At 42.4% G+C, this 27,041-nt stretch overlaps 2 protein-coding genes, 1 non-coding gene and 1 pseudogene across 5 annotated transcripts; 1 reads left to right on the top strand and 3 right to left on the bottom strand.

The window, feature by feature from the left end:
* Window positions 1-401: 401 nt before the first annotated feature.
* Window positions 402-13,646, top strand: LOC109486676 (angiotensin-converting enzyme-like). Of its 2 annotated transcripts, XM_019790562.1 has the most exons (15): window positions 402-636; window positions 2,669-2,830; window positions 3,574-3,658; window positions 4,172-4,315; window positions 5,588-5,779; window positions 6,817-6,914; window positions 7,352-7,521; window positions 7,781-7,905; window positions 8,872-8,973; window positions 9,470-9,614; window positions 10,585-10,683; window positions 11,275-11,397; window positions 12,242-12,411; window positions 12,725-12,870; window positions 13,270-13,646. In XM_019790562.1, exons 1-14 carry the CDS (start codon window positions 436-438, stop codon window positions 12,820-12,822), a joined length of 1,914 nt encoding a protein of 637 aa, XP_019646121.1. In that variant the 5' UTR covers window positions 402-435; the 3' UTR covers window positions 12,823-12,870; window positions 13,270-13,646. The 2 variants fall into 2 exon arrangements, with proteins under 2 accessions (XP_019646121.1, XP_019646119.1); XM_019790560.1 differs by lacking the exon at window positions 13,270-13,646 and having other exon boundaries at window positions 12,725-12,964.
* Window positions 1,856-1,927, bottom strand: Trnap-agg. Its single transcript has one exon. It is a non-coding gene; the product is annotated as a tRNA-Pro (tRNA).
* Window positions 13,647-18,593: 4,947 nt separating the features above from the next.
* On the bottom strand, window positions 18,594-22,537 carry LOC109486658 (annotated as a pseudogene).
* A 979-nt stretch (window positions 22,538-23,516) lies between these two features.
* On the bottom strand, window positions 23,517-26,520 carry LOC109486693 (zinc finger protein 501-like). 2 transcript variants are annotated; one of them, XM_019790586.1, is made up of 5 exons: window positions 26,432-26,520; window positions 25,490-25,722; window positions 25,064-25,405; window positions 24,728-24,979; window positions 23,517-24,643 (listed from the first exon to the last, which is right to left on the bottom strand). In XM_019790586.1, exons 2-5 carry the CDS (start codon window positions 25,713-25,715, stop codon window positions 24,285-24,287), a joined length of 1,179 nt encoding a protein of 392 aa, XP_019646145.1. In that variant the 5' UTR covers window positions 25,716-25,722; window positions 26,432-26,520; the 3' UTR covers window positions 23,517-24,284. The 2 variants fall into 2 exon arrangements, with proteins under 2 accessions (XP_019646145.1, XP_019646143.1); XM_019790584.1 differs by having other exon boundaries at window positions 23,517-25,722.
* Window positions 26,521-27,041: the final 521 nt, after the last annotated feature.

Here is a 27,041-nt window from a genome sequence, read left to right as displayed (position 1 = left end):
TTTTGTGTTGACTTCATGGCTCATTTTGTAGCATTTAAGCCTATAATAGGATGCCTAGACCTGTTTTTATTTTTATTTTTTTCGCCCTGTCGCTTCATATTTTTTCTGAAAAAATCCGAGAACCAACAAATTAAATAGGTGTGGCCTTATTAAAGCCATGGTGGGTTTGACTCTGCAATGGAAAAGCTTTAGAATATCACTAATTATATCTACTTAGTTTATCAAGGCAGGGCTCTGGATACGCATGTACTATACAGAACCGTGGGTAAGCAAGCATCAAGATAAAGCACGATTCTATACATACAATAGCCAGCTTTGTGTCTGGGACGCTGAGTGATTGACGTGTGAAGGGGTCAAACAATTACATATTATCTTATAAGTTACTGATAACCAATGCCAGCTCGCCAGCGGACGTAACGTACACGGACGCCCACCATGGCGCGCATATGTTTGTGGCTCGTGTTCTTTCTCGTGACCGTTTACAATTCGGAGGCGCAAAACTTGATAACAGACGAAGAACAGGCGAAGGTATGGCTGGACCAGTACAACTCTATGGCGGAGAACATCTTTTCCTTAGCTGAAGAGGCGAACTGGGCGTACGAAACGGACATAACACCCCAACACCAACAGGCGCAGGTTAGTACATGTCTTGAAGATGTATCTATAGGTAAGGGTTTGGGGAGATGAGGACAGACATCATTGAAGAATTCTGTAAATTGTAGGCGATGTTACACACTAGTACATAGGCCTTTCCCCCCATTTTAGCGTTTTTTGTGTGTGCTCAGTATGTTTTTAACAAGTTAGCTTATTTGCACGCTACCTGAGCCGGACGCAGTTCTTAGCAACGTTGATATGCGCATTGCGCAAGGTGCAGGTGTGGCTTGCACACAGTCGCGCGTCTGCAGCTGTGTTAGCATTAAAGGTTTGATCCGCTCGCATCGGGATGGATGTGAGCGACTCTTTTCAATAAAACACAACAAAAATTTAAATTCCAAAAAAATAGTCTAACAGTCCTATTAACCACATGCCAACACTGATGTACGTAAGGCACTTTATACCACTTTGGTCAGAAGTATCTTAGAATACTGTTCTCCTTTGTGGTCACCACAATCCCGCAAACTAATGTCCCTTGTAGAAGGTGTTCAACGGCGCGCTACTAAATTCATTTTAGGAGCCCAAGCTAACAACCAAACCTACAAGGACAGACTGGTAGCCTTGGGTCTGTTGCCCCTCTCATTCAGGCGTGAGGTTAGCGATGTTATGATGTTTGTCAAATCAAGGTCAATCGCCCTAAAGTATGTCTCTTTTCCGTCCCGACCTTCTCGATACTCCAGATCACACATGCTCACCCCATTCAGAGCGAAAACATCTGCCTTCAGCTATTCCTATTTCCCACAGCTTGTCACAGTCTGGAATAATCTGGGCCCTGATCTTCGTAATCTGGGAGTCCAAGCCAATCAGCTGTCCAACATTTCAGCTTTCAAGCGTCAACTTGTCAAAGTGTCATTTACCAGATTCAATGAGCACTTCATTCCTGCTGACGCTCCGTGCTCTTGGTCGACCGCATGTGGGTGCGCCTCCTGTACGGCTTTAAGACGCCACTAGTATTAGTATGGTTTTTAACAACGTTCCAATGTAAATATTGTATTATTGATTGTTCGATATTGTATTATGTGTATTATTGTAATGTATTACTGTATTATTGTAATGTTTGGGAGGACAACTAGCAAAGGTGTATATTCACCTGTTTTGTCCTCCCATTCAGTTGTCTGGAAAATTCTAATAAATGAATAAACCAACATGACAAATGGAACTATTTCAAGTCAATTGTTTTCTTGATGATAAAAAAAACTAAGGGCTCGCCCGGGAATTGAACCCGGGACCTCTCGCACCCTAAGCGAGAATCATACCACTAGACCAGCGAGCCGCGTGATCAAACGGGTCAGCTGTATAAACTTTAACGCTTAAACAAACAAACACGCTCCAGGGGCCTCTTCCCATTAGTACATATATCCACATCATTGCTTTGCAGCATTCAGTGGATTATACTCATTTCTGTATCTGTATAGCCGGTATAACCGCCCTTCGGCGTAACACACCAGCTTCGCAGGCACGCGGCTCGGCGGCAGCTAGCTTTTGGCTTTGCTACTTGCTTGTAGTTGGTCAAAAATATACAGCTTTGTTATCTTTGTTTTCTTTCTGTTGTACTTTGTATATAGGACTCACCAGTTTTAATTTGTTAAGCAGGAATCTAAACGCCCCTGGCCCTTTAATCCTCCCAAGTCTAAGTGTAAACATCTAGCCTTTACTACTCCTAGAACTTTGCTCTTGGTTCACAGCCACACTTTTCTTATCTACCACGTTTTATCTACTTTTTCCGGGACAAAACAGCCTGCTACTCCTTCCCGCTTAGAATAGCAAACATTTTGCCACATACGTGCACATGACTGAGCCAGTCTATTTGCCGGAATATACCGAAATACACATAAATGATGGCGAAATCTCATGGAAATCTCAATTTGCTTTAATTTAATGAGCTAATATCTTAGGTTGTTATAGTGTTGCCTAGGATAAACTATGTATTGACCAGGGAACAAGAAATCATTGAAACATTGAGAATACTGTCCTATGTTCAAATGTGCTGTACGATTTTGCCCATAACCTACAGGTACAGGCCAGTTTGAACAGGGACAGGTTTAAGAAGGAAGCGTACGTCAATTCTACGAAGTTTGACGTCAACTCCTTCAACAACGAGACGGTCAAACGGCTCTTCAGCAAGATCAAAAACATCGGGAACGCCGGACTCAGCGACCAGACCAAGCTGAACAGGGTTAGTAAGATATTCCAAAAAGCAGTTACTCAAGCAACTGGATATGATTTTGGAAACGGCATTCGTCAGTGACTGTGCAGTGCTTGAGTAAGTACTTTTTGGCGTATCGTATTACCTGGATGTCTAACCTTCATCGACTTTGCAAGATATTGTCTGAGATGTACAGCAAAATTTGAAAATACATGTATACAATATCATATCGCGTAATGCTACACTGAAATTATGCCCCGTAAAAATCAAATCTAACGCGGTGGCCAATTAAAAAGTCATCGATATGTAACATCATGTGGGTAAAGTGTTATTATAGCCACGGTCACAACCCGCCGTACGTGCTTCTGCGTGCTGTCTACGTGCAAAAACGTGGGCAAACGTAGGGCATCCGTGCGTGGTGAGTACCACCTCCGTACGGAATCCTACGGATTTGGGAGCACGCAGACACGCCGTAGAACTTTAAGTGCAACGTACGATGCACGCAACCGCTCACGGTCAGACTTGGCGTGCAGACCACACTCTTACACCTTGCGAAACCGTGCGAGTGACGTGCATCGACGCCACTCCTTCCCCACGTTTTCAGAAAAAAACGTAGCAGACGTAGCCTCCCAAAAACGTACGGACAAAAAGAACGTTTGACGGGTTGTGACCAAGGATTATATTACGTCCTTAGCGTTTGTTAAACATACCATTATGAAAGTGCACCTGCACAATCTGAAAACTTAATCTTGTTTCTCCCTTTCTCTATTTAGTTGACTCAGCTTCTGGCTGACATGAAGCAGGTTTACAGTACCGGGAAAGTCAAGGACGGCGACCGTGAACTTGTATTTGAACCAGGTCTGTTATGTGTGTTAATACATGGACGTTATCACAATAATAATGCAATACTTAGCGCAATATAAGTACTCACCCTCCCTAAAAGTAGTGTGGTATTTCCCAGTACAGAACACATAAAACACGGAGATGTCGAATCATGTTATTCCAAGACCATCACAGATTTAAAAAAACCGCATGATCTGGACCCCAACAATTAAACATAGATCGAATTCGAACGAGATCCGTCAAACCCACCGTACCGTGAGTTATAGCTAAGAACTCACAAACATTACCGAAAACACCCACAGAAGGATATCTCCTTTTTCACAGGAAAAAATAGGATCAAATTTAATTATCAAATTTGTAATGAGAGTATGCTAGAAACAATGTGGAATGTTCAGAATGGCATGCCATTAATTTTGAAATTCAAAAAGGGTGTGTGGGGGGGGGGCCGGGGGGGTGCTGCCATTGCTACCAGTAACTGTTAAATCAAGTGTTGAATCCCAAGTTTAACCAACGTTTTTATCCGTACAGATCTGACGAACGAGTTGGCAAATGGCCGTAACTACGACCGGCTGCAGTTCATCTGGCAAGGGTGGCGCGACGCTGTTGGACCGACATTGCGCCCCATGTACCAGGAATACGTCACCCTTAAGAATGAGGCTATCACAGAGTTGGGTAAGCAACTTCAAAAGCTAAATATACAGTAGCTATGCCCGTAGATGGATTACGGTGTACTTGTTTCTCCGTGAAGGAGGTCAGGACCTCCGGACGGAGTGTTGTGAAGAGCCGTTTTTTCGTGTTCACAGTCAAAACACTAGGTTCTCTTTGTGTAATCGGCACGCAATTTTAGACGCCGTCTGCGGGCATGCCCGTGTTGATGCACGAATGTGTATTTTTGCCGTCCATGCTTTCGCTGTCAATGTAATATTGCAGATGCACCCCTACAATTATGAGGCAAATTGGAATGGTCCAGAAAAACCCGTTGTTTGGAATAGCGGTGTGGGGGGGTGGAACTTCAGGCAGATATGGTGAGGCCGTGAGGGGCCGATGAGTGGTACCACGGCAGTAACACTCGCGGTGCTGGCCGCAACTGTTGCTGGAATTTGCCAGTCGCGCTTAATAAGTAACAGGCACGGTAAGACGATGGGGCTGTCTTTGTTACCAGTGACACGACCATGATAGTCCGATCTTTATGTGAATGCAATGATTGTGTGTGCGTAATTAAAATGAACTTCGAACTTGAAGCACAGTATCTTTACACGCCCTGAGAGCAGTAATGGATTTAGGTCTTTTTATGTTTAATGGTTGTGACGCGCCCTCATTGTATGAACCGTTGCCTTATGTCTGCACAGTAGGTCTGGCGTTGACGCTTGGGATTATTTTTGTTGCAAAATATAAAACTTCACGGAGGATTGTCACCTATGGCTTCTTGTTATGTGTTTATTGCAAAATAACCGTTTGCTTTATTTTTGTTACTCTGAAAATCTGAGGCGGCGTCTGCGATAACGTTTGCGCTGTGAGGAGTAAAAAAAGGAAACCTTTTACGTAATATAACATTCCGTAGAAATATAAATTAAAGATAAGATCCACGAGCAAATGATGTTAACCATTACAAATCATGACGAATTATTCTCATTGATTATGCATAAAAAAGATCCCTTTTTTTCATTATTTATACCCGTCGGTCATATTCTGGGTCTCACAGACCGCCACGCTCGAAGCTGGCCTTGAGTATAGTATATGGTCAGACAGAAGTCTAAATCCCTCCTGCTATAAAATTGCAACATGATGTAACCCAACACTAGTTATCATGGTGACAGACGTCTGGTTCAGGACATTGACCTTATTTGTTTGGAGAAGATGAAACTGAGCAAAAACAATATGTTTTCTTTCGGTAAATAAAACTGTTTCTTAGAATGATAAACTAGGTCTCACACCAATGTCCAGGTTACGATGACGTGGGTGATTACTGGCGTTCCTGGTATGAGACCCCCACGTTCGAAGATGACCTTGAGGACCTCTGGCAGGAGGTCAGACCCATGTACCTGGAGCTGCACGCCTACGTCAGACGGCGGCTGGGAGAGTTTTACGGCGGAGACAAGGTGGACCAAGATGACCCCATCCCTGCTCATCTGTTTGGTAAGCTACACAATGCCTATGCCTTCACTGGTACCAGATTTAGCATAGCAAGGATTGAGGTGTTCAAGAATTCATTCTTTCCTAAAGTATCGCAGTGGAACTCGCTGTCACCAAGTACAGTAGGGGCATTATCATTAGATATATAGATTTAAACAATGTCTAGAGTTAGAAGTTCAAGGGTTAGGTGTAACAAGTCGATCGGTGTAATATAGCCAGCTTCCGCCGCGCCGCATGCCTGCGAAGCTGGTGTGTTATGCCGAAAGACGGTTATACCGGCTATATATACAGATACAGAAGCTGGTGTGTTACACCGAAAGGCGGTTATACCGGCTATACAGATACAGAAGCTGGTGTGTTACACCGAAAGGCGGTCATACCGGCTATACAGATACAGAAGCTGGTGTGTTACACCGAAAGGCGGTCATACCGGCTATACAGATACAGAAGCTGGTGTGTTACACCGAAAGGCGGTTATACCGGCTATACAGATACAGAAGCTGGTGTGTTACGCCGAAGGGCGGTTATACCGGCTATACAGATACAGAAGCTGGTGTGTTACACCGAAAGGCGGTTATACCGGCTATACAGATACAGAAGCTGGTGTGTTACACCGAAAGGCGGTTATACCGGCTATACAGATACAGAAGTAGCTATTATTTTTTGGCTAGGCGCTTTCCATCAAGCTTCAGTTTTCTAGGCGCATTTTAAGAGGTTTAAGGGGTAACCCTGCTGGCTTGTTAACAAACGTTTATACCTGTTATGCCTGTTGGGAAGGAGTATGAAAACCGATGGAATGAATCAAAGATCAAGTGCGAATAGTAAAACCATTCCAACGTGCCAAAGATGCCTCTGTGCCATTTGTGCACCGTATTAGAGTAAGAGTTAATGCATGTATAGCCCCCTTCCCAGGACTACACATAAAGTAAGCAATACTGCATCTAGTCTGCGGCATTTGAATATGATTTCTAAAAAGGCGTCCATATGATGGATTTGCGTCCATATGATAAATGATAGTTTATGTTTTTATCTTCCTCCAGGTAACATGTGGTCCCAACAGTGGAACAACATTTACGACCTCGTGGAACCGTTTTCCGGCAAACAGAGGATTGACGTGACGAGCGCCATGGTGAACAAGGTGAGCGTTTTCCTGAAGTGATTGGGTCAAGTTTTTTTTCCTCTTTCTTTTATGTTACTTGACTTTTGTTTTACATTCATACCTTCGCAGAAGGAAACATTGTTTTTGCTCTGTCTCTTCTTCCTCGTCTTCTTGCAATCTCCAAACACCTAAGGTCACTGACCTGGACCAGACGTCTGTCACCATGGTAACTGGCTCTGTAGCAGACACCATGTGGTGTTAAATTACATTATGTAGCAAGTGCATGACAGGACAGAGTTGGAGGGGTCAGTCACTACATGTATGAATGCGTTCACGTCTAACGTATCGTTTAATTAACAGAGCAGTAGTTTGTTTGGCTAGACCATGTGAAGGTAAGAATTTTTGCAAATTCTTGTCAATTTTTTAGTTTCAAATACATCTCATCAGCAAACTATAGCTACTAACTTTTTCTCTAGGGTTGGGACGCTTTGCGGATGTTTAACGAGTCGGAGCAGTTCTTCACGTCGCTGGGTCTGATCCCGATGACTCCCGAGTTCTGGCGGGACTCCATGATAGTCCGTCCTGAGGGGAGGGAGGTTGTTTGTTACGCCTCAGCATGGGACTTCTATAATAGGAGAGACTTTCGGTGGGTACATAATGTATATAATATTAGGTACAGGCGACACAAATGTACGTAAAATCGCTAGTCTAAATCTGGGCACCGAACACTTTGTGAGAGGTATAAGGGTAGCCTTCTACATCAACCGAGACGGGGGGCGGTACCGACTTTCAACAAATTTGAACTTTTGCTAACATGGCATTACTCAGGTGGCTCTTTTGTAGTGCGACCAATGCATTTGCTAGTTAGTTAGTAAGCTATCCAAGTTTGTCTTTCATTCTGTCAGGATTAAGATGTGCACGGAGGTGACCCAGGATGACCTGCAGACGGTTCACCATGAGATGGGGCATATCGAGTACTTCTTACAGTATAAGGATCAGCCTGTGGCGTTCCGGGAGGGAGCGAATCCTGGTACCTATCATTCTGTATCTGTATCTGTATAGCCGGTATAACCGCCTTTCGGTGTAACACACTAGCTTTGCAGGCACGCGGCGCGACGGCAGCTGGCTACATTACACTGATCGACTTGTTACACCTAACCCTTGAACTTCTAACTCTAGACATTAAAGCTATCTAATGACAATGACCCTACTGTACTTGATGACAGCGAGTTCCACTCTGCGATAGTTCTAGGAAGGAAGGAATTCAATCATGATCCTTATATCATACCCGGGCCGCGATAACGTTCGATAACGGGTTCCGGACCGGGCCGTACCCGGTCCGGAACCCGTTATCGAACGCTTCCATGGCTTCCATAGAACAATTCGTAAGCGTTTCGCCCTTACCGCGAGCGCCACTTTCGAAAATTCGAATACAGAATCCAAACGTTGGAACTGATGTTGTTGCATTTGAAGGTTCAGGGGCACCAACTTTTGGCTCATCTTGCATTGAAAGGCGCGTTTTCTTGGGTGGGTATGACATTAATAAAATACAACACGGTGTATTCCGCATCGCCCTCGGTCCCGGCCCTCCCGCGAGTCGGATCGCCCTCCGACCTGCGGCCGTCGGGCGATCCGACCCGCGGTCGGGCCGATACCTCGGGCGATACGTAATACCCCGTGTTGTATTCTATATATAATATATCACCGATATTATTTGTAAAGGTAACGTTTTTATGTTCTAAAGGCGTAGAAAAGTAGGGCAGAGGAAATACATCCACCATACAAATCCAGGGAGTAGATTCTTCTCTGTTCTTTTCACACTAGTAACAAATTTGCTTATTTTCTGTGTGTCATGTTGTAGCTGTCAATGATACACTTTATGAGTTGAAAATTAATCAATTCATGATATTCATATCGTGAGGGACTTAAACATATCTCGCATATATCAACCTGTATTAATAAATGTGAATCATTTTTCGAAACGTTTATATATTAGGTTTCCACGAAGCTGTTGGCGACTGTCTGGCTCTGTCCGTATCCACCCCTAAACATCTGAAGGAGATCGGCCTCATCGACGGTGTACTACAGGAAGATGACGGTAGGGGGCTCTTTTATACCATCTCAATAAACGCAATAAACGTACTAGGAAACACACATTCGGAAAACAGATATATAATTTTTACCTTTGGTCTAGCTAGCCTAACTGAAACTACTACTCTGTTTCTTCTTACTCAAGCACATTCATACATATAATGACCCGGCCCCCCAACTTGTAACATAATGTGTAACCCAACACCACCGGGTGTCTGCTACAGCACCAGTTACCATGGTGACAGACGTCTGGTCCAGGTCCTTGATGTTTTCAGTAAGAGGACAAGAAGAAGAAACAGGGCAGAAACAATACGTTTCCCTTCTAAAAACAAGTAATGAAAACATAACTAATATCAGACACATAAAGTAACAAGTTAATGATAATGATAATAATCTGTATCTGTATAGCCGGTATAACCGCCTTTCGGCGTAACACACCGGCTTCGCAGGCACGCAGCGCGGCGGCAGCTATGATAGATACAGCAAGAATTGTTTAATTACAGAAGCTGACCTGAACTACCTGATGAAGCAGGCCCTGGAGAAGATCGCGTTCCTCCCGTTTGCGTACATGATGGACCAGTGGCGCTGGAAGGTGTTCGACGGCAGGATCACTGCGGACAACATGAACCAGGAATGGTGGAAACTCAGGTTAGGCCATGTTGATTTGATTATATGGATGACATCCGCGCGCGCATGAATTTTCGGCCGTTTCCAAAAAAAAAAAAGTTTTCAACCATACTGTAAATCGTGCAAAAGAGTTGCTAAATGAGCAAAAATATACCATATGTTGCAAGGAAAACATTTAGAAACGATACCAATGTCGTATAATGCCAAAATCAAAGGAAAAAAGACAAAAATGTAAAGAAATGAATTCGAAGAGTAGATTATTCGCCATACCATACTCTGTGCCATTTGTTCAACCTTCATGACCACGTAGATTTCATAGTGAAAGCAACTTTTTTTTCCGCAAAACTTTTTTTTATTCGCACGCGCGCTTCAGTTTTGGGGTTCCCAGAGGATGTCATCCATATAATCAAATCAACATGGCCTTAGACTTAGGTCCTTTTTTCATAGAAACATTTAATGACAAAATATGACGATGGCATACTCAAGTTACACTAATTATATTTATACAACCACCAACAATTACGACAATACATATGGGGTAAGCGAAGCACACTTATACATAGTAATTAAATGATCAAAAGTGACCAAATATTTCCAAAAACTGTTAGGACTGACATGTTAATATAGATACTACATCCTCCTTTTTGGCGACGCCCCAGGGACGGAGGCATTTCAGACATTGTTTCTTGAACTATTGATAAAGTGACGAAGACTTATTTGTAGGTACTCGGAAAGATTTTATTGCAGATTCGCCTGTTATTGATAAACACAATCTGACGAAGATTGTTTCAAGATTGTTTCAAGATTGAACTGACTTTAAGTTAAATTATGGAAGAAATCAAAGAAATAATCCCAGCTTCTCCTGGGTCCTTCTAGGGCAGTAGAAGCAAACATCATCGAAGAAAGAAGGCGTTGCAAAATAAGTGATATTTTTACTTTTTGTTTTGTTTATTTGTTTGTTTGTTTGCTTTTAATTTATGCTCATACACAGGCAGCAGTACCAAGGTATCATCCCACCCGTGAGCCGGAGTGAGACGGACTTTGACCCCGGATGTAAATTCCACATCCCAGCTGACGTTCCTTACATCAGGTCAGAGTTCAGAGTTCATTTTTATGTTGTTAATTCAAAAACTGAGCACTGCTCTCTTTGTGATAACGTATTGTTCGCTAATGAATTGAATGAAAATATATAAAGAAACATGAAACGAATAACGATGAAACTTACTACACACATCGCACTACCAAAAACCAAGGTCGTGTGATCCTCGAATTCAAGATGGTGGATTAGGTCATTAAATAACTGGCTGCACCTCCTGTCGCGCTACGAGGCCCCGTTTAACCCAGTTATTATTGCTTTTACCATCTTGTAAATTTGTATATATAGTATCACTGTTTTGTATTTTTTTATGCACATTGTCTATTTATTTGTGGGCATGATGGCCTTGAAAAGGTGCACTTAGGTGCACCTGTTCCACCATTCCCTCCATGTATATTATGTATGTGGTTAATTGTAATAAATAAATAAAATTAAAGATGGTCTGTAACGTTTACTAAGTCAGCCAACACTACAGCCTTGTTAACATGTCCAGATAAACCAAGCTAAAGACCTAACCGGCTAAGTATGTGAAGCCTGGTATGAACGGGGTCTGAGTGTGTGATTAGCGACCTTTTTGTCTTGTAGGTACTTTGTGAGTTTCATCGTCCAGTTCCAGTTCTACGAAGCGATGTGTAACGCTGCCGGCCACACCGGTCCGCTGTACAAGTGCGACTTCTACAGGTCCCCTCAAGCTGGACAACTGCTCGGGTAATTTTCACACCAAACGTCTTGAACTATATTAATTATTATGTTTACCATGTTGTTTTTGCTTTGTTCGCCAAGAAGGTTATGTTTTCGTTGGCGTTCGTGTGTCTGTGTGTCAACACAAAAACTCGAGAAGGCTAGGGAGGATTGTTTTGTTGTTATTATTGTTTTTGTTCTGTTTCTTCTTCTTCGTCTCCAAACACGTAAGGTCAATGACCTGGACCAGACGGCTGTCACCACGGCAACTGGTGCTGTAGCAGACACCCCGTTGTGTTGGATTATATTGTGTTATGTAGCAAGTGGTAGTCTCCACTAGATTTCTTTTGCGGGGTGAATAAATCGTAGAAATCGGCCTAAATAGGGTATCAATTGGCCAAAGAAGCTCCATTGCCCGGCAAAAGAAGTCTGGTGGAGACTACCTTTCTACGGGGATACGGAATTCGGCAAAAAAAAGACTAAAAATTGGCCAAGGGAGTCCGGCTGCGGGGAGGTAGTTTCTCAAATTCTAGTCTCCACCAGACTTCTTTTGCGGGGTGAATAAATCGTAGAAATAGGCCTAAAAAGGGTATTAATTGGCCAGAGAAGGCAGCCGGCCAGAGAAGCTCCATTTCCCCAGCGGGTGCTGGCTACCTTCTCTGACCAATTAATACCATTTTTAGGCCGATTTCTACGATTTATTCACCCCGCAAAAGAAGTCTGGTGGAGACTGCTCAAATTCCCTCCTCGGCCAGTCAAACCTACAAGGCGGCCAAACTCCCCTGGCAATTATTCTCCTATATATAGCCAGCGTAGTTAGTTTGGTAGAGACTATGTTTTTCTGCTGTAACCATGAACTTGTCTCCACCAGGGACATGCTGAAGCTGGGTTCCAGCCGGCCCTGGCCCGACGCGATGGAAGCCATCACGGGAGGCAGGAGGATGTCCGCTCGCCCGCTGCTCAACTACTTCCGGCCGCTCACCGACTGGCTACGTCAGAACAACACCGCCAGTGGAGTCAGGACCGGATGGACCAAATTCGGTACGCCACAAAACTGTCAAATATTTAACCTAAAATGTTCACATTATTTTGTGGAATACTTTGTGGAAAAATTGTTTTTTTTTACTTTATATTTTCGACTAAATCACTCATTCTCGCTATTTGACCATAACGCCAAGGACACGCGATTTCATGCACGTGTGACGTCAGCAATGGGTGAAAGTCTATATCGACCCCCGTCCCGGTTGGGAGATGATCGGTGAAACCTGATCTAGTTTGCCTCCTTGACGACTCTCACAAAGTAGCAATGCTTAATTAAATGGACTTTTGAATGTGTCTTTCTGTTTAATTTCAGAGCCATGGACTTCCAGTGCGACAAAGACGGCAGAATCTGTCATGACGACCGCCCTGTTCTCTGTGCTGTGTTGTCTGTTCTTCAGTTTGATGGGCTGAGCGAACACAGGGAATAGCTCAACAGCTCAACTGTTATGAGATTGACTATAAGGCCATGTTGATTTGATTATATGGATGACATCTCCGAGAGCCCCAAAACTGATGCGCGCGTGCGAATAAAAAAAAAAGTTTTGCAAAAAAAAAAAGTTGTTTTCATTATGAAATCTACGTGGTCATGAGGGTTGAACAAATGGGACATAATATGGTTTGGCGAATAATCTAGTCTTCAAGTTCATTTCTTTACAATTTCGTCTTTTTTCGTTTGATTTTGGCATTCTACGACATTGGTATAGTTTTTGCGTTTTTTTTTTTGTAACTTACGGTATATTTTTGCTCATTTTGCAACCGTTTTGTACGATTTACAGTATGGTTGAAAACTTTTTTTTGGAAACGGCCGAAAATTCATGCGCGCACGGATGTCATCCATATAATCAAATCAACATGGCCTAATACAGAAAGCAATAACAGCTTGCAAGTTCTTCAAAGTCCGTTCTTCTTCGAGAAAAGCAGTTACAGTTTTTGAAAGCTAAAATGTTCAGCACGAATTGTTAGCGAAGATTTAACAAAAGTGGGGAAGGTTGCTTTTGGCATTTGATGCTATAGGAAGGAAATTATCAGACTTAATTATAACCTTTCGCCTTGTCGCTTTTAACTTGTCGTTTATTGTAAATCTCGGTTTTCTTGAATGTAAATCCCTGAATACAGTGTTACCATGTGTTACCTAAGATTATGTTCTTACAATATTTGATGACAGGTTCCAATAAGTTCTGATAAGGCCACACCGATTTAATTTTATGGATGACATCCGCGCGCGCATTGATTTTCGCCCGATCTCAAAAAAAAAGATCACGTATTCCGAGGCTCTGGCCTGGCTTTAGGCCTGGGTAGTGCATGGTGGTGATAACTCTGGTTGACGGCACCCAGGCTACCGAAGCTCTAAGACTCAAGAACTCAGTACATACGTACAGCAGTGTCGATTCATATATTCCGCAAAAATCCAGCATGTGTCGGCATGTCGTATACGTCGCTATGTAATGCGCCAAATTCACAATACCAGGTTTGTATTCCTGTGGTTTTGTAGCATTTTTATTTTTGGCCGGATTTTTATTTTTTTTCGCCCGCGCGCACTAGTTTGGGGGTCTTCAGAGGATGTCATCCATAAAATTAAGTCGGTGTGGCCTAAGCAATTACAGATTGCAAGGTGTTAAATGTTCAGTCTGCTCAATGCGCTTGAAAATCAGGATTTTTAATCTCTTTAGTCTACAGGAAAAGCAATAATTATAGTTTGTGAATGCTATAACATACTGTTAAAGTACCGCTTATTGTTTGACCACACGCCCACTACTTACATAGAACACACATTCCTGCACTATCCTATCACATGAAATCGGTTGACACCCAGGTTACTGAAAGTCGCTATCAAACTAACTTAAAGTTAGTCCGTGTTTAAACGGAATCACCCAAACCGCGATTCGGGTAACTCACATTCCTCACATCTGGTCCACGTGCCACACACACCTGTGAAACCGTGTCCGAACACAATTCGCTTGAGCTACATTTATTACTGTTTGATGATAACACGCAAGGTGGCGTGTTATTAATGTCAGAGGTAAACGACCTGCTTGCTGATGCCCCCCTCCTAGCGTATCTCGGCCAAATGCCGACTTGGTCCCGCCAGAGGCGGTGAAGCTCGCCCTAGAACGGACACATTATTTGACCACTACTGCTCTTTAAGTTACTGCCACGTAAAAGTTGGTATTGCATATAAATAAAGAAATATCACCCCGTAATCCATGACCAGGCGAAGTCACATTGAAATCACATTGTGTTCAGATGCAAATCGCGATGCGGGGAAACCGATTCGAAACCACCTCTAGAAGTGACTTGGGATCGAGGCGCTTTTAATGTGATTTCGGAGCGTTCACATGGAGCCACTTGAAACCGGCTTCGGGGTAAACCACATGTAAACCGCCTTGGGTGATTCCGTTTAAACACGGCCTTAGTCGCACATCTCGGCACACAAAGGGCGCCCTCCGGCGGCCGTTTTACTAAGTGTAGAGTTAAAGCCAGGGAAACGTCGCCGTAAAAATTTCACACTTTTTCTGTGTTTTTGCTACATTTCCTTGCAATACGTTCACTAACAATGATTACGAGAATATTGTGGACAATGTTAGGTGCAACTCACCACCTAAAACGGACGTAGCGCGTCTTCCAAGGCGAATTTTACCCACCGAGTTCTTCCCCTGCAAAACACGCTCGCCATCTTGGAACGGCGTGGTCCTACCACCTGATAATGAATAACCAGGATTTGAATTTTTCTAATTATCAATTAAGTAGAACAATTAGATTAATCGTAACGTAAAAGAAAAATTAAAATCACTATACCATGACGCAAAGTTTTGTTATAATTTGCTTTACAAATACTGTTATTTTACTTATCATTCAACCTCAAGACACGTATGTGAAACGGCCTGCCTACTGGTTCTAATTTTACATTGGTTTTAATAGGTGTATAATATGTGTATCTGTTTAGGTGTTAGCAGGGAATCACGAAACTTGAGTCAATTACTAGTAAAAAAAAATCATAGTACATGTACTTATTATTCACGGTGCGAGGTAGCCTCTTCCAGGCTGCAGAAGTGGCTGGAAAGAGTAGAAGTTGGCCAAATAGACAGGTAACATGTCGCACCCGAAACTGTACTCTCTGGTAGACCAACTCCCCGGCATGTTATCTCTCTACTTGGCTAAATTTCTACTCTTTTCAGCCTCCTCCCGAAGCCTGGTAGAGGCAGCCACCTCCCGAAGCCTGGTAGAGGCAGCCTCCTCCCAAAGCCTGGTAGAGGCAGCCTCCTCCCAAAGCCTGGTAGAGGTAGCCTCCTCCCGAAGCCTGGTAGAGGCAGTCGCCTCACGAAGCCTGGTAGAGGCAGCCTCCTCCCAAAGCCTGGTAGAGGCTATCCTGGTCGGAAGGAGAGTTGTATGCATCCCCACCGTTGGAGAGACGTAACTCCCACGGTATTATATTACTACACCCGTCACATTAGGGAACCTAATCTCGTGTAAGACAATAGAGTATATGCTTTCTCAGCCCACCCCACATGTAAACATTTGGAGATTTCCTGCATTCTCCGAAACAGATTTGAAATCAGGAAATGCAGGAAATCTCCAATAGCTGCACCCAAAACAAAGCGGATAAGGGTGCTTTCCGGAGAAACGCCCACTCAGAATAAGGCACACGACATATTGTTCCCTGACAGCACATACACCTGATTTTTAAAAGAGGAAAATCGAGTATATTATCTTTAGGTATTTGCTTGCTGCACCCAAAACAAAGGATAAGGTTGTTTTCCGTGGAAAAGCCCACTCAGTAAATCATTTCTGAGTGACTCACTGTCACTTAAGAGGGGTGTGGCAAATTACCACTGACGTCGCGGTTGTTGAAGTGTAGTTTATAGAACTAAAGAGTTGTTAGGAGAGTTATAGAGGAGAATAACAGAGAAACATGCTATCCGACCCTCAGACAGTACTTAGCAACAAGGGACTAGTAATTCACATTGTCAACAATGTGTTAGTCACACAATCAATATACAAAGTCCTGCGTACTAGACGCGACTACTCTCCCACGTCGCCATAGTCAAGTCTACACTCTACAATACTGGCGATGTTATATCCAGAACCATGCCCAGGCACTGTCCAGAACCGTGCCTGGGGCACATCTGCGTGTTTGGATACGCGGAGACTATTCAAAACCGTGCCTGAACTTAACATTAAGGTGCACGGAACTCTAGGTACGGTTCCGGGTACAAAAGGTAATGTTCAAGCTAAAAAGAGGCCTCGTCTAGCACGTTGTTGTTATTAGCTTTTATTCCAAACAGTGGCCAAGCGGATACGAGATCATGGGGTCACGGGTTCGATCCCTGGCATTTCTGCAGCTGGCTAGACATTGCGTTCTTAGCAAATGCACTTAACAAGAATTATCACCCGACGCCACTCAGAACTAAAATGGACACCTGACTTCGGTTGGGGAGGTCAAAGGCTGTGAAACGGGAGGGATTAATACCATACCATGTCCTAGACATTATGAAAAACTTAAACTTTTCTCCAACTCAAAATTTGACTCACCAGAAATTTTCGACTGAATCACTCAGTCTTCCTCAGCTAACTGACCCAAATGTTGTGGACACGTGATTTTTCCCACGTGTGACGTCAGCAAAGGTTTAAAGGTTGTCTGAAGTCGATATCGCTCCCCGTCCCGGTCGAGCGATGGTTGAAGTGCCCTGATGTATATGGCCTCTTTTATGCCTCTCTTGAATTAATCCTGTTCGGTATCGGTATATTAAGTTTTTCATGATGTAATTTACCAACTCAGATGAACTTTCATGCTGATGTCCTAGACATTATTATAGAACTAGCAATTTCTACAGCATTTAAAGGGCTACGGGACTACATCTACTTCTGATTTTAATTTTTTTTTAATTTCAAACAGTGAGAGTTGCAGCATTCATGTAGAATCTTAGTGAGACGAAAGGCGTTTAAAACCACAGGTGCGGCAGCCACTCCCCCTCCCCTTAGGGGATCACCTTGGTATCGTCACGAAAGCCCATATTTGTCATGTCTGTATACATTAAGTTAACCTTGCCGTCTGACTCCCTGATTGGTCGAGCCGGTTGAGATAACTCACAACGCTTGCCGAAAGGCGTGAGACTCTGTGCCTGAACTTTGCCAGATCACTTATCAAGTCTGAGTTCGAGCATTGGTTGCCGAGTCGCAGATCTAGTATCACAGGCAGAAGTACCAGAAATGGTCAAAAACTTGATATTCCAAAGGCTAAAACACAGAGATACAGAAACTCACCAATACCCTACCTGACTCGATTGTTGAACCAGCATGACTTTTAATCCGTAAGTTATTTTTAATGCATTGTCAATGAGCGAATATTCTCTTACTGTCACGACCAATTCTTTGTATACATGACGCTACTCTTTTATTGATTATTGTACTATATTTTAATCATGTACTGTATTGTGTTATTGCACTACCTTTTAACCCTATATCGCCAACCATTATATTGTACTTTTATGTAATATTGATCTTAATTCAGTGTACTCCACTGCGACATCAATAAAGCCAATCTGAATCTGAATCTGAATCATACCGGTATGACAGGTTGTTTGGGTGTTTAAGAGACCAGTCTGCCGCCCCAGATACCACTCTCTCCTCACGCCTTTAGCTGAACAGCAGAGACGACACTGAACGCAAGGTAGGTGGTAACTCTTTGCACACTTTAGGCTTGAGCTAGTGTGTCCTTGACTAACAGTATGTGAACAGCATTGTCCCCATATCTGCTATGTATGTAGAGGTGCCTATGTGCAGTTTAACTCTACTTGTGTTAAGCGTGGCAAATGTCAGGTTCATGGTTAACTTCTTGCTGAAATGGCTGTTTTTCTTCACACGAAGGAGGTTCTGTTTTTGCTCCGTGGCTAGGTAACCCCTGCTACCACTTGTGATGTTTGCCTTTTTAGATAAGAAGGGTTTTTAACGGCGGATTTTTTTTTTCTTTATTAAAACATTTAGAAGCAAAGTGGACAGGATGACGACACACTCAAGCCGAAGCTTATGTTCATGTAGCGATCTGACTTTACAAAAATACAAAAGCAAATACAAAAACAGACATGCAAAGCTTAATAATAACAGAATGGAATAAATAAAGTTACAAAGTGTAAAGTACTCCAGGCAAAACTTACAAAATTGATAGGAAAGAATTACTCAAATCTTTTAGTTTCCTTTATAAATGATTGAACATAAAGTAAAAATTTTAAGTTATTTGGATATGATAGTGATACAGAACCTCTAAGGAATAAATGAAGTAAAACATCATCAGAGAGATCATTGAGGTTTATGTCAAATCCTACCAACTTAGCTAAATTGCTAAAAAGGGAGGCACGATATTGTGTATATTTAGGGCAGTACAAAAAATAATGCTGGATACTTTCAATGGGATGGCCACAGGTACATGCAGGACTGGTTGTCAGACAACGTGTGTACAAATTTGAGTTTAAATTATAAGTGCCGAGACGAAGACGAGTGAGAAGAGCGCAAGTGTACCGAGGGCCTATGCTGAAATATGGAACAGGGGCAGGGCGCACAAATTCTAGATTCTAGAATTCTAGATACAGACTTCACTTCTCCTTCAAAAGAAGGAGGGGACACTGGATGGTTGGGATGATGTAGTCTAGTCGTCCTGATCACCATCGGACACTATTCTATCATCAGCATCGTCGTCGTCATCTGTATCCCTCACCCCCGCCAACTCTTCAGGCTCGCTCTCGGATCGCCGAACCCCCCCCCCCACCCATACCCTGGATCTTCAGGCCGCGTTCTCTTTTCTTTTCTTTTCTCCCTTTGCCCAATCCCGTGGACAGCAGCGAAGGTCTCACGGTTCTCCATTTGCATCAGCTAAAAATAGTTGGAGTAGAAACAGATAATATTAGCTTGTAATACTGAAATGTAAACTTTGTCTGCATACTGCCAACATCAAATCTTAAGAAAAGTAATATTCAGCAGGTATCAAATAATTTTGGCTCAGATTATTGTACCAGGCTTACTCAGGCTTGTTACTCCACTGAACTTGACTGAACTAATCCTGTAGATACATGTGAAATTACCTGCTCTGCCCTCTTGCTGGGGTTGCGCCCTCCTCCCTTCTGCGTGGCTAAGTGGTATCTTCTGGTCTGAACGTGATTTTTCTTTTCAATAGTTTCACAATTCACATAATGCAGGAAGGGATGGGCCTGCAGCTGGTCACCAGCATGGCAGCCAAAGTCTGTAAACAAGATATCATTTCATAACTTCTAACGTTGTTTGATTAAATAGTTTTGCAACACAAAGAAATTAGCAAATTTAAGTAGAACAAGTACAGTACTCTTCTTTCCTTTATATTGTACCACTTAATTAGTCAACCAATGCTGTTTTTTTATCCTAATACCAAAACTATTACTGTGTTTCAGGCACATATTAAGTATAGGACTAACACATTATTTGCATTGCATGTTTTTCTCATCATTTAAAGATATATAGTATATTGTTAACTTGCAGTGTATGTAGGGGGTACAATCTTCGATGTAGATGGTGTCACGGAAGTTTTCAGCCCACTTTCTGGCTGCAGTCTTGCAGCTGACGTGTCGTTCAGGATCCCGTGGCATCTTCATTACTCTATCGAATTCCTGCACGGATGACAATACACAACATTATCATATGGCCAGGTGGCGTTGACCAATCAGAAGCCCCCATTCCATATTGATTATGACGCCATAATGTCACAGTTAGCATGATACAAGCATTGCCAGGTGTGTTTTATTCTCACAAGTGTGCTTTGTTGCACAATAAAGCACGGCCCGGAGCAAACCATTTGCAGGGGGGTTGACTATTTTTGCTGACATTTGTAGCACGTTTCCTTGTTGAATAGAAATGTTTACCGTCTCATAAAGCCACCTCGCTCGCTGTCGCTCACTCGATGGCTTTATTCGGTGGTTATAGCAACTGCCAAGGCTTTATCACACCATATTCACCTCGGGGCGGGTCATTAACCCTTAATTAATAAAACATTGCACTTGATTGTCCTTTCTGAAATCTGTGTTTTTTAAAGAAATTACCAAATATCATTTTTACAACTTACCCGCCAAAGCTCTTGTACATGCTCAACCCTGATTTCCACACCCTCATCTGGCTCCCTCCCTGGCAGTGTGACCTACGCAGTAGGAGAATGTGCAAATGTAGGGTAATAATGTGAAAATGTGATCATTTTTTAAATCATTACACCTTAGTTAAATGCATTTTAAAATTATGATTTGAAACAGCTTACCATTTCACTTCCCAGGATGTTCTTGAGGAGGGCTTTCCTCTCTGAGATGAGTCTTGGGACTCTTTCTCCTTTGCTCTGGAGGGTGGATGTCAGTTGGGGCCCGGACAAGCTGTCAATTTTTTTCTCACTAGCACTTCCAACGTTTCTGATGATCGCATTTTGTCAGGCAGCAGCTTGATAGCTTTCTTGAGCTCTTTTGCTGCATGGGTAAAAACGAATTGGAGTTATTACAACTATATCACTATCATCTGAAATATTGTGATGTAAGATTCACGTCAGGCATGCTAATCCCACCCCAAATTATGCATTTTTCAGCAAATAATTGTATCACATTAAAGCTTGCGCCCGCTAACCATCTACACGTAAAGCAGTGTCAGACCTGACAACGTCTTCCATTTGTAGGTACTCGGGTCCTGTCTTGTGGCCTCCTTCTTCAGATAGAATGATCCACTGCTCACGGAGTCACGTGTCACGGCGGTCGGTTGCTGGGCTAAAAGTCGCATTACTAGGGAGGTATCGGGTTACAGAACGTGTTCGAACGTGGCCGCGCGGGAGTCCCAGGCCGGCCGGGGGCAACGGGTAAAATTTGAAAATAAACAAAAGTAATTGGAGAGTAAATACTCGTCAAAATAAAATGTAATAAGTGATTTTGTTTACCTCAAATGTTATTCTTGCACTGCCTTTGCTCCACTTTGTGTACATTTGCTTCCAAATGAGATCAATTTCGGATTTCAAAAAGGGTTCACGAGAACCAAACAACTGATTTTAAGAGGCCCCGAAAATTAAAAATAAGGTTAGATTTTTGGATTTTTAGAAATATTACAGTAAATTTAAACTTTCTGTCTTAGGATTTTTTTATTTTTTAACTAAAACTCGACTTACAGTCAAAAGAAGAGCTAAAAACGCAGTGTTTTAACTTTAAATACCGATAATTCATAATCGCGGCCATATTCAAAAAATCCCTAAGACAGAAATCTGCGGAAATCGTTCCTCTTCCAAACAAGACCTCAATGAGGTAATTTGAGCGATTTTTGGGAATGGTTAAAATACCATGTTTGCACGCATGCTGTGCCACTTGGATATGGGGACCTGGATTTTATAACAGCGTCAACAAGAATTCTGACCTTCAAGGTCACCCACGATGACGGCAGTAGCTTCGTTACATGTTACATATCCACAATAAAATCACGGCATAGATGTAATATTTTGAAAACGGTTCATATTTGTGGAAAGGGGGATTTTTTCTGTTCCTTGGTTCCCAAGTAAAAAAGGGCTTGAAGTAGCCGGTTGTAGCGGCTTTACTGTAAATGACCGCGGGTAACCCCAGATCGAACGCCCGTTCTATTCGAATGACGTCATATCGAACATGATTCGCGGGTTCGGGGGATTCGATCTCCATAGTAGCGGAGTGGGACTTTTGGGCCCAAATCTGACCGTCGTGTGTGTTATCTGCGTGACGTCACGGAAGCGGTGGATTGCTCATTCCTTGAAAAAGACTGGAGTTGTACAGTCGAAAATTTGAGTGAGTCCAATTTTTGTTGTGTTGGAAATTACAGTTTAAACTTACTTCATTATTAGATATTTATATGAAAATGTGACGAAGATTCTTGATAGCGATGGATGGACCTTGACATTAATAGTTGTAAGTTGATATATCAAATGAATGAGATTTGTCAAAACCAGTCTCTGGACCTGCAAATAGGAACTTTGAACAGTATGGATTAAGAAATGCATATTGAAAATACATTTGTATCTAATTTACGTACCGCTGTATACAAACAAGCAGTATTCATCTCGGACGGAGCGAGGGCGTTTCTTGGCCTCCTCGATGTCCCTCGCTGGTGTGATACATGCCATTACTGCTCCGATGACAGTGTTTTTGGCTTGAGGGCGACCATTCAGGGGACAGCCCACTGAATCCAGCCCCTATTGGAATATATAGAATCATCTAAGAACTGAGCTATCAACAATCACCTACTTGAGTGTTGAACTATTGCAAACACACATTGACAGGGTAGTCCAACTTCCAAATTGTTCATCTAGTCCAAAAATTTCCCTTTTTCACCAGCGATACATAGCACGGCAAATGCAAACACTGGCAGCATGACCTCTGACCCCCTTGAAGACCACCAATAGACAAGAAGATGGGATTAGTTTTAAAACTCTACCAAGCAGCCAAAACAACACGAACAGCCAGTTTTTTTCAACTTAATATAAATAACTCTCCCTCTGGAAAATGCCAGCATTATCCACACATACCAAGAAAAAGGATGTTTTTACTTGGTTTGGCTGCACTCAATCAAACTCTCAGACTGGGCCGTCTGGGCATGCGCCATTCGGTGGCCTTTGCCCTCCAGGCATGGTCTTAAACTATTACAAGCAACATTAGAATATTTTTCTGCCCGTTTCTAAGCCTTACCTGCTTCCTATGACGGTTTTTCTCTTCACGTAAATCGGAACTCGGGCAGCTTTGTCCTTCTGTCGTCTCACGAGGTCAGAGGTGAACGCAAATGGGTCAAAGGTAAAGTTGTGTGCCTGATTACCCAAGCAGTGCATTTGACGTCAGGTAGCACGTTACGCTTTCCTCATAATGTCAACGTTCCTTGTTTAAAACCGACCACCTTACAACGTAACAAGCGTCTGACGAGTGTTTCTGATCTACTTTAAAAAAGATGATTTAAGGGAATGAATGCCAAGCCAAACTGTTTGGTCTGAATCTTGATTTCTGTGTTTTATGATCAGCTGACCACCTCTGACAATATTCCACCCAAGGAAAAAAAAGCAACACAGAAGGAAACATTATGTTCAAGGTATTACACGATTCAATTATGTCAGTGGAAAATATCTAGATCTAGATACATCTTCGAAAAAAAAAGGAAATTTACTTGTATACAACCTATCGTCTACCTTTTCAATGGCGTAAAATTACTTCCTACTTTGGAAACTGAAGCACATCAGTCATTTTACACTGACACAAATCAATACCATTAGCTTTTGGGTTTCTCCTAACAAATCCTAGTAGTTTAAAGAGTTGATAGTTACAAGATATAATTGTGTTTGTAGGACATATAGGCAAACACTTCGTGACAGGAACTACTAGTAGATAAACAGGAAATCTAAGCTCGTACACACACAACACTCACGTCTACATTCCAACTACTGTGTACAAACACAGCACTAATGTCTGTACCTTTCAGCTTCAACTACTGTGTACAATCACTTACCGATGTTAATGACTGATTATGTATATGTACATTATCCAATCAATACTATAACATTTACTATTCTCACGCAATTCTAGATAGCTAAAATAGATTTTGATATCTGATATTACAACAAAGTAAATGGGCTACTAAGCGAAACTAAGACTTATTCTTGTACCTAAATAATAGCCATAACTTAATTAGATATTAAAGTGTACAAGTATAGGGCTTTTTCTTGGGAAAAACCTTTGCCTACTTGCAAACATGAATTCTTACAGAATATTCAGCCTAAATGTTTATGAACATAACTGTCATATACCCTTAAGATTCGTATCAAGATACTAAGTAGCGAAACTGTAGTTAACAGCAGACTGTGCGTCCTAAATGTCACTACGAGATGGTCACAGTTGCAGACTTGGTGCCTCTGTGTGGATTTTCATATGTCGAGATAGGAGAGCATTAGAGGCTGCAGAATAGCTACACTGGTCACACTTGTAGGGTTTTTCTGTTATATGGGTTCTCATATGTTGGGATAAGTTAGACTTTTGAGCTGTCCTGTATCCACACTCCCCACACATGTAGGGTTTCTCACCAGTGTGTTTTGCTAGGTGTTTGTCCAAAGCAGATTTCTGTGCAGCAGAATAGTCACACTGGTCACACTTGTAGGGTTTTTCTCCTGTATGGGTTCTCATATGTTTGGATAAGTCAGAATTTCTAGCTGTCCTGTATCCACACTCCCCACACATGTAGGGTTTTTCTCCTGTATGGGTTCTCATATGCTTGGATAAGTTCGACCTCACAGCTGTCCTGTACCCACACTCCCCACATATGTAGGGTTTCTCACCGGTGTGTTTTGCTACATGTTCCTCTAAATGGGATTTCCGTGCTGCAGAATAGTCACACTGGTCACACTTGTAGGGTTTTCCGCCTGTATGGGTTCTCATATGTCGGGATAAGTGAGCCTTTTGAGTTGCCCTGTACCCACACTCTCCACACATGTAGGGTTTCTCACCGGTGTGTTTTGCTAGATGTTTATCCAAATCAGATTTCTGTGCAGCAGAATAGTCACACTGGTCACACTTGTAGGTTTTTTCTCCTGTATGGGTTCTTATATGCTTGGATAAGTTGGACCTGTCAGCTGTTCTGTACCCACACTCCTCACACATGTAGGGTTTCTCACCAGCATGCATTGTTAGATGTTGGTCCAAGGCATATTTCCATGCTTTAGAATAGTCAAACTGGTCACACTTGTAGGGCTTTTCTCCTGTATGGGTTCTCATATGTTGGGATAAGCGGGACCTCACAGCTGTCCTGTACCCACATTCCCCACACATGTAGGGTTTCTCACCAGCATGCATTGTTAGATGTTGGTCCAAAGCATATTTCCATGCTGTAGAATAGTCACACTGTTCACACTTGTAGGGCTTTTCTCCTGTATGGGCTCTCATATGTTTGGATAAGTCAGAATGTCTAGTTGTCCTGTACCCACACTCCCCACACATGTAGGGTTTCTCGCCAGTGTATGTTGCTTTATGGTCATTTAAGGTGGATTTCCGTGCTGCAGAATAGTCACACTGGTCACACTTGTAGGGTTTTGTTCCTGTATGGGTTCTCATGTGTCGGGATAAGTCAGACTTGTAAGCCGCCCTGTACCCACACTTCCCACACATGTAGGGGTTCTCACCAGCGTTATTCAAGTTGACTTGTGCTGCCACCTGGCCTTGAACATTGCTTGTTCTGCTGTCACAGTCGACCTGGGAAACCCCGGTGGGAGACCCATCACAGCAGTTCTGACCAACTCCGGTGGGAGACCCATGTCCTGCCATTGCCATGTTCAGCCTAACGAAAAAAAATGAAGAAATTATACAGATTAAGCGTTATAAGCTGTCAATGATAAAATAGAATTTATAGAAAACAAGCTTCAAAGAATTCTAACTTCACTAAGGTTTACAATTTTAACCTAATGCATTACAACGTAACCCAACATAATTCTGACGTGTTGTCTTTCTCGCATTTGAATAAATTTGCTTCTATGTTGTTCCAAAATCATAATTTGTGATATCTTATAATCTCTTAATCACACCACCAATCTCTTAAAACATTTTATATCATATTATTTATTACTTCTACGACTACGAACAATGGGGACAACTGACTCCATTCGCTAGGCTGGAAAGAGAGTCGGAAGTATAGCCTATAGGTTTGGTCACCAGGCTTCTCTATTTACTGCTTTTACTAAAATCAGTTCTACGCGTTTCTTGATTTTGTAATGTACGCCTTGTGCGATTCTTAACAAAACAATTAACATTTCTATATAATTTCACGTACTCTAAAAAGGCCACTTTGCCTGATGCAACTTGACGTACATGTAAGTGGCGAGGGTCGAACGTATGTTAGGTTTCGCCCCCCTCCCCCTTTAATTCAACGATATTCACATCCCGAAAATGCCTACAAATTATCATCCTACTGCGGTTCCTCTTCCACAAAAATGGCGTCAAACTATTCCCCTCAACATCAGAATACTTTTCTGTCCGTTTCTAAGCCTTACCTGCTTCCTATGATGGTTTTTCTCTTCACGTAAACCGGAACTCGGACAGCTTTGTCCTTTCGTCGTCTCGCGAGGTCAGAAGTGAATGCCCTTTGGGTCAAAGGTGAAGTTGAGTGCCTGATTACCTATGTAGTGCATCTGACGTCGGTTTGAACGTTACGCTTTCCTCATAATGTCAACGTTCTTCGTATAAAACAGACCATTAAATAACGTAACACACGTCTAACAACACTTCTGACAACCGTTGTTTCATGAGGTCAGAGTAGAACGCCATCTGGGTCAAAGGTGAAATTGTACACCTGATTACCCATGTAGCACATTTGACATCGGGTGACAGGTTACGTTGATAATGTCAGCGTTTTACACTTCAAACAGACCAGCTAAACACCAAAAGGGACAAAATTAGTAAAGAAATTAATGTAAAGCCAAACTGTTTGGTCTAAATCTTGATTTCTGTGTTTTAAGATCAACTCAGCACCTCTGACAACATTCCAAGGGAAGGAAGCAACACAGGAACAAGGAAACATTATGTTCAAGGTACATAACGATTTAATTATTTCAGTGGAAAATATATGTAGATACATCTTCGGAAAAAAAATACAAAAAAAAA

The sequence above is a fragment of the Branchiostoma belcheri genome, unplaced genomic scaffold (genome assembly GCF_001625305.1).
Source record: "Branchiostoma belcheri isolate BF01 breed outbred unplaced genomic scaffold, Haploidv18h27 scaffold82, whole genome shotgun sequence".
Classification (NCBI taxonomy): domain Eukaryota; kingdom Metazoa; phylum Chordata; class Leptocardii; order Amphioxiformes; family Branchiostomatidae; genus Branchiostoma; species Branchiostoma belcheri.
The sequence above is the reverse complement of the archived record's forward strand: the minus strand, read 5'-3'. Positions and strand labels throughout refer to the sequence as shown.

Bases quoted from the DNA above. Each gene is read 5' to 3' on its own strand.
- LOC109486676 (XM_019790562.1), top strand. From the start codon at position 436: ATGGCGCGCATATGTTTGTGGCTCGTGTTCTTTCTCGTGACCGTTTAC. The intron at 6,915-7,351 runs GTGAGCGTTTTC...CTTTTTCTCTAG, and splicing joins CGAGCGCCATGGTGAACAAG to GGTTGGGACGCTTTGCGGAT. The intron at 10,684-11,274 runs GTCAGAGTTCAG...TTTGTCTTGTAG, and splicing joins GCTGACGTTCCTTACATCAG to GTACTTTGTGAGTTTCATCG.
- LOC109486693 (XM_019790584.1), bottom strand. From the start codon at position 25,715: ATGGCAATGGCAGGACATGGGTCTCCCACCGGAGTTGGTCAGAACTGC.